Consider the following 8026-nt stretch of genomic DNA (forward strand, 5'->3'; position numbering starts at 1 on the left):
TTCAATTATCTTATGTTTAATATTGTTCCTTAATCTTCACCAAATTTGTCAAGCACTGAGAACCGCTTTCACTCACAACTAACGACACCACTAACCTTACTCCAAATTTTTTAATTTTCATATCCTCTATCATCGTAACTTCTTATTAAGCTATGGGCACCTACTAAGTATGTAAGACTTCATCTTCTCTTGTCTATCCCCAAATTTGACCACCATAAGGTTGTACCTAACCCAAAATCCCCAAATTTGCCCACCATAAGGTTGTATCTAACCCAACCTAAAAAAAGGGAAAAATTGAATCTGCTTAAGCATTATTCATGAGTTTTTCCTTAAATTGTTTTATTTATGAAATTATTATTTTAATAAATAAATTTCATGTTTTGAAAAATTATTTTCTAAAAATAAGTATTAATTTATTTATAAATATTTTTTATAGTTTTATATGTATTTTATCAAAAAAATTTCTAATTTTTAAGAATCAAAGCAAAATTAGTAAAATGTGTATAATTGAGGGTTAAATTTTAAAATTTCTAAAATTAAAACCAAACTGATAGAATTGGAATTGGAGGCTAAATTTATTATAATATTAATAAAAAAGATTTAATCGATAATTTAACGGATAGTGACCAAAATATAAATTTCTATAACATTAGCAATTAAAATAGAAATTTTAAACCAATAATTCGGTGAAAATTTTATAGCTTACCCTAAACTATTATATTTAAAAAAAAACTAAAAACATATATAAAAGCAAAATAACTAAATTCGTGAAGTTTAAACTGAAATTCAGAACAAAATTTCCATATTCAAATCCCATATGCATTAACTGCAGTAAAACTATAATAATTCAACATCAAAACTCTCACATTTTCCTCTAAAAAAAAACCCATTTCCAATCTAAAACATCAACAAAAAAATTCTAATAAGAAGAACTCAATCAAACTAAACTTATTAAAATTATGAGATAAAACTCCATTAATTAACATAAGAATCAAAAGAGGGGAATCCCATCACAAAACCCTAAATTTCAATCTCCTTGAAGCTTGCTTACCACGATTTTCATGGATTCCTGAGTCTGATTCGTCATTAAACCACCCCACTGATCTCTGAGCCTCCAGCATTATCTGTGAAATACCTGCAAAAATAAAAACAAATTAAGAATCTCAGTGCATTAATTTATTATTTAAAGAACTATTAATATTTTAAAAAACAAATTGTTTTTTACACAGATCATAATTTAATGGGAAAAAAAGCATAAAATCAGAAACCAATGAAATAACTAGAGGAAGAAGGGGATTACAAAACTAGGTTTTTTTTAACAGTAATCAAATGTATAGATTAAATCATCATTTCAAACAAAATTAAGAATTTACAAAAATGGGTTTGTTTTTTTCACAGATCATACTAAGAAAAAGTATAAAATCAGAAACGAATGAAAGTATTAGAGAAAGAAGGGATTCTAATTGCTATTTTTAATTTTGCCTTCTTGAACGGTTTGTTTATTGTGGCGGATGTCGTGGACGGTGGCGGAGATCTTCCAGTAAAGCGGACGGCAGACGTAGAAGAGAGCCAAGAGGATGAGCGCCGCCAGTACTATACGAAACGCCAGCTTTGATGTTGACGATGCCATTGATTTTATCGGTTCTTTTTGCTTTGATTTGGTGGAGACTTAGAAGATTTGTTCTTCTGAAAGTTAAAAAAGAAAAAAATTGGAGAAATTAAGTGACTGAAAAACTCAACAAAATTAAACACAAAAAGTTAGTAGTAAAACTAAAAACAATCAGCGAGAGATAATCCATTGATGCAGGAGATTATGCCACGTTAGCTTTGAAATATCCCCATGATATGAAATGCTTGTAATAAAATTCAAGTTCACCGAATGGTAATTTTATCCCTTTTTGGGCTGATAGTTAGATTTTTATTTTTATTTTAATGCTGAATTTGATATTTAAGTTTTTCATCTTAATTAATTATTTAATTTTAATTTTAATATTTAATTCAGTATTTAAGATTTTTTCTCTCAATTAAACATTTATATTTTTTTCTGGAGTATATGTTAAATATTCTTTATTCCACATTATTGATTTGTGTACTAAATTAAACATTGAAGGTAAATTTAGGTATCAAATTAGGATAAATAAAAACTTAAGCACTAACTTGAGACATGAGTCATGGATCAAAGCCTATAACGAATGCACACAGAATTACCCATAAAGGTCAAATGATTAAATAGGGCTTATTTAACCCACTTGAACTGCCCTAATTTGTTAGAATATATGAGGAAATTCATCTACTTAAAGCTTTGGTGGTCCAATGTAAACACTCCACCAACTTGTATTTTATCAAGGTAAATATTGTAATCCTAAAGGATGAGATTGTATAGTGTTTAAATTTTTTAAGACCCTTATCTTATAGATAGACTTTAATGTAACAACTTAATTTCAAGTGGTGTCGAAAAATGTGATTTTGGAATCTCATTTCGATAAATCGAGTCCATAAGGATGAGACATAAAGATTAACGAAGTTCATATAAAAATATATTAAAGATCGGTTAAGTAATTTAATTGAAAAATTATTTAATTAAAATTCAAGGACTAAATCAAAAATTTCAATCGTTATTGAGTTTTAATTTAGAAAATGTTTGAAAACCTAGATAGCAAATATCCAAATGGCCAAGATAATTATTTATCCAATTATAAACATGAAATAGTGGATGATGATGATGATGAATTCCACTAAATCTTAATTTTATAATTGAATAAGTAAACCTTAATCAATGAACTAATCATAAGTTAATTAAATGTTATGCAAATTATAAATAGCCAAATTAGTGGATGGAAAAATGACATTGTTATATCCAGATTTAGCTTAATAAACATTATTGGTATGAATTTTCTATACGAATATAATGGACTTTCTCTGCGAAAATTCTCTTTGTTAAGAAGCTGGTGCGGGTAACTCCTCCATAAAGGATATAACTTTTAAAAAAAAGTTTGTTTTAGAGATAAATCTGATGAGGTGGGCAAGGATATTCTCGTTGATTCGACTGCTGGACTAGCTCTCTATTGGAAAGACAAATTATTGGGACAATCATCCAAAGCAAATAGAAGTGGTATAGAAGAAGGTGAAGATTTCGATCTAGTGGAAGGGGATATCCAAAAAACTATAGTTAATGGTATTCCTTCCATTGTTTTTTCAAAAAGGATCCACTAATTCCTCTAAAGGATATGGAAAATACAATGGTTTTAAAACTCCTTGGCTGAAACATCGGGTACTTTGTGCTACATAATAAGATTTGCAACATTTGGAAGCCATCATCTTCGTTTCAACTAATGGATATCGAAAATGGGTACTTCCTTGCTAAATTCCAAATTAAATTTGATTGCGAAAAGGTTCTCACTTAAAGTCCTGGGATTTTTTCGGTCAATACATGATGGTTCAATCGTGGACGATGTCTTTCAACCTATCACAATCATTCCCCAGCGTGGTTATGTCGTGGATTAGACTTCCGGGATTGTTAGGCTACATGTACAAATGTAAGATCCTCGTGGAAATAGGGGGAGTAATTGGAAGGGTGGCCAAGCTAGATATGAATACTGATAACAAGGTAAGAGGGCGTTTTGTCCGTATGGTTGTGTATCTCAATTTAGATAGACCTTTGGTTTTTCAAATTCTTATCAATGGCAGAATTCAACAAGTGGAATATGAATTTTTACCAATGGTTTTTTTTCACTGTGGACGTTATGGACATGTTAAGGAAGCCTACCTGCATGTACTGATCTTACCACTGGAAAGAAAACTCCAACATCTGGTTCTTCATCGGTTAGCAAGAATATGGCCACTGACAGAACAGGGGAGAAGAGCAAACCATTTGGGCCATAGATGTTGGTTGAGAACAAATCTCAATGCAAATCGAAGGAATCCCCACATTTGGGCACAAAAAATCAGGCAAAAAATATTGAAAGGATCTTGATTTAGGGCTTTAATTGATACGGACATAAATGAGGAAACTAATTCGACTACTATAAATGTAAGAAATTAGAGTAATGGAGGGAAAGAAATTGTGCCTGGAAATTCCCAAAAAGGAAGATCTTTGCAATGTAAATTGGATCAAATTGCTAGTGAGCCTCAGGTTGTCACCTTAAATGTTTTGGGCTTCAAAACCTCAGTAGATCAGTCCCAGATTAAAAGCCTGCTTAATGGAAAAATTAACAGGCCCAAATCATCCACTAATAAAATGGCTTATCTATCGAATTAACATTAGGTCAACTAAGTCTGCTAGAAAGGGTTTAGGGCCTTTGGTTACTTCTTCAGGCCAAAATATTGGGCAGGCTAGTGGGACTCTCGGGCCTAAGGATCACACCTTGGCAGATCGAGCTAAGGGGGTCAGTTTGGGGGATTAAGAAATATCACTTACATGGGGAAACGGGGACCTGGCCGCGCACGAGGGTTCTGTTGTTTCTAACCATTTTCTTGCTAATGGATGCGACGAACCTAACTCAGCAGCAGATTCACTGGTCAACATCGTCATTTCTGTTGCGAACGACGACCTTGATCCTACCAAACACAAGGCTGTTTCTTTTTAAAAAACCAAAAATCAGGCGAACGACAATCTGCTAGTGGAGGCTACAGCGACAAAGATGAGAAAACACCATACTCACTCCTCTAGACAACCATCGAAGTGAATCTCAAGGGTAGTTGTAATAGGAAAAATCTCAATAAGGTTATCCAAGGGAGGGGTAACTGATTTAAGTTCTCAAGAAAATCAACAGTCCCTCTAAGAGATTAATACAGAATGAAGGGGAAGCAGAAGAATGATCAAATTCAAGTTGTTTTGAATCTGATCTAAAAAGGAGAAATAAATAAATTTAGTAATAAAGAAATTGAAAACAATAAAAGAAGAAATTTTGGAACAAAGAACAGATAAAAATAATATATTATATATAAATAAATTGACAAAATTTAAAAATGGAAGATGGATTAAATAAATCGATGACTATGATGGATAGAAGAATAAATGTCCAATTGAATTCTTTGGGATATAGATCCCAACAAACTCAATTAATGGCTCTAATCAATCCTCCAAGAAATAATCCTTGGCAAATTGAAGGGTGAATTATGAATTCTCACGACTCCTTGAAGAAAATCGAGAAGAAAACTACTTCTAAAAATCAAAAGAAAGAAATCTTGCTCAGAAACAAACTCCTAAAGTTGAAAACTTTATTAATAAAAACAATTGTGTCCTTAATGAACAATGAAGAAACTATAACACCCTTATACTCGGTTTGATCCAAGGAACCTGATATAGGAATATTACATTTAGTGTCGAAGTGATTTTGGCTAATCACGAATATATTTGAACATTAAAAAAATAAAATTTTATAATTTATATGCTAGTTCCAACTACTTGGAACATACTTGATTGTACATGCCATTCAATTCAAAATTTTGAAACATACCCTCTTGGCATTTGGAGATGTGATGAGATGAATGCTTACAACCTCAATTACAACTCTTCAAAATCATTGTACCTAATTTGCATACAGAAAACAAAACCGTATAATCGAGTTAAAAATCGGTGGTATTTTATAATCAAAATATTTAAAACAATAAAATATATATAATAGGCACAATTAAATTTATAAGGGCATATTAATGTCTAGTATCATATCATAACTATCATTTTCATTTGTTAAACAATATCCTAATTCACACAATTGTTATATAAATGATTATTTATATATCAACCATATTTATTCGTACAATGGTATCGGTCATGCAAGACTCAATTCATGAATACATCATTTCATACCATACTCAATTCATGAGTATATAACTCATATATTCCATGTATTATCAACATATTTCACATTCTCATCACTTACTATTTCAAATATCATATTTGTTATTCAAATAGTTTTTCACAATATAATACGATTCATTTTCAATATTATTATCCATTCCATGAATCTATGATCATGCATTTCATTTGAATAATTCAATTCCATATCCCATTCCAATTTCATATTCAAAATCATTCATATTGGCAATTCATTTATTTACCCCTATTAACACGACTCAGACTCGGACGGATACACGGATCCAACCAAAACACACCAGTATGGCACCCAGTGCCTCATCAAATAATTTGAAGTAATAAGTTGACACCGAGTGTCTCATCCGCCTTGCCAAAGTAAATTGGTAGCCAATACCTCATCGAATTTATCCGAAGTAATAATATGACACCCAGTGTCTCATCGACTCGTGGTCGAAGTATCCCTGAACTCTTCCAATCCTATGGCATGCCAACTATATCCGACGTAGCCCGATACAGTTAATAGGGTTTTCGATTCACTTTTCAGACACAACCAATATTCTATAACAACCCGATTTTGGGTCTAATCAGAACAGTGGTTTCGAGACCACAAATCTGACGTAGAAAAACTTGTTTTTATTATGTTTTCATGGTCTATAATTTTGCCATGAAAATTTCATTTGAAAATTTTGACTTTTGGGTACTAAATTTAGTCAAAAGGACTAAATTATAAAAAGTGAAAAAGTTGAGTTCTACATGCTAGAGGTGTTTAATTGCTATGAAACTTTAAATTTGAGGTCCTTAAATGGTAATTAGACTATTGGTTAAGTTGTTGGACAAAAATGGACATGGTTAGATATGTTTCTAAAGTTTTTCATTAAGGGCATTTTAGTAATTTGGTAATTAAATGAATTAAAAAGCCAAATTTTGTCCATCTTCCTCCCATGGTCGAATTTTTTAAGGAGAAACCATGGCTAGGGTTTTTCAAGCTTCCAAGCTAAATTGTAAGTCCGTTCTAGCCCCGTTTTTAATGATTTTTATGTTTTTGAAATCCTTGTAACATGATCTATCTATTCCTACCACTAATTTAAGACATAATCAAAGTCTAAAATTTTACCCATGATGGATATTTGTGTATTTTGATGTTTATTGGTAGAAAATGCATGTTGGTTGTTAGAGAAACAACTTTTGCTAAGACCATATCTGGGATATGGCATCGATATGAGACTTCGTGTAAGACTATAGCTGGGCTATTGGCATCGATATGAGATTTTATGTAAGACCATATCTGGGATATGGCATTGGTACAGCATTGAGTGTATGAGATTCCCGAGTATCCCTTAGTATTCCAAGTGGTTCAACGGGAAATTAAACAAGTATGTCAAAGAAGAGAAAAAGTATGTAAGTATTACGAATTGGTACAGGTATGTATGTAAAGTCTATGTGCATTGACTTCATGAAATTGTGAATTCATGATTTTCATGAGAATGACTTTGTGAAAACCTTGTGATTATTAGTTTATACTTGTGGTGTATGAAATTCATGGTAAATTTGGTTGAAGATTATGTGATTGGCTTCCGGGCTAAATTGAGTTATGATATGATATGTTTTATTCACACAAATTGTGATTTATTGGATATGAGGATAAGGAAAGATTGGTGTAATTGCCTATTAAAATGGTTATGATAGTACGACAATATAAAAGTTTAAGCAATTGAAAGATATTAAGTTGTATGCTTGGAAATATGAGTACATATAATTAATGTGCATGTTTACTATGAGGTTTGAAATGACTTGTTAATTGCTGTGATATGTTACAAAAGAGAGATTACGATTGTTAGGCTAATGCCAAGATATATTCAATTATGCTTATAAGTTAATAACGTAAACATCGTGATTGAATAAAATTATAACTATGAGATTTATAGCAATTGGTATTATTTTGTGTTTAAATTGTTGAACTTGGTAAATGCTTAGTAAGAGTTGCTTATTATTTTCAAGCTATATAGCTTACCCCCTTCCTTTCCTATATTTTATAGTACCATGAAACTAGCTCGGGTTAGAGATCGACGAAGATTCTATCACACTATCAAGCTATCAATTTTGGGTATTGTTGAATTCAAGTATTTTGAGTTAATGGCATGTATAGGGACTTGGCCATTTTGTTATATAATTCATATGATTTTAGCCAATGTAATAGCTTGTAATCAT

The 8026-nt window shown here is 31.4% G+C and overlaps 1 protein-coding gene across 1 annotated transcript; it reads right to left on the bottom strand.

Moving 5' to 3' along the window:
* Positions 1-797: 797 nt before the first annotated feature.
* Positions 798-1840, bottom strand: LOC108456018 (uncharacterized). The gene is made up of 2 exons (XM_017754611.2): positions 1483-1840; positions 798-1135 (listed from the first exon to the last, which is right to left on the bottom strand). Exons 1-2 carry the CDS (start codon positions 1628-1630, stop codon positions 1011-1013), a joined length of 273 nt encoding a protein of 90 aa, XP_017610100.1. The 5' UTR covers positions 1631-1840; the 3' UTR covers positions 798-1010.
* Positions 1841-8026: the final 6186 nt, after the last annotated feature.

Source organism: Gossypium arboreum, chromosome 9 (genome assembly GCF_025698485.1).
Source record: "Gossypium arboreum isolate Shixiya-1 chromosome 9, ASM2569848v2, whole genome shotgun sequence".
NCBI classification, from domain to species: domain Eukaryota; kingdom Viridiplantae; phylum Streptophyta; class Magnoliopsida; order Malvales; family Malvaceae; genus Gossypium; species Gossypium arboreum.

What these genes read in the sequence shown, in the direction of transcription:
- LOC108456018 (XM_017754611.2), bottom strand. Translation starts at nt 1,630, where the DNA reads ATGGCATCGTCAACATCAAAGCTGGCGTTTCGTATAGTACTGGCGGCG. An exon ending in TAAACAAACCGTTCAAGAAG is followed by an intron (nt 1,136 to 1,482) that starts GCAAAATTAAAA and finishes TTATTTTTGCAG; the next exon opens with GTATTTCACAGATAATGCTG.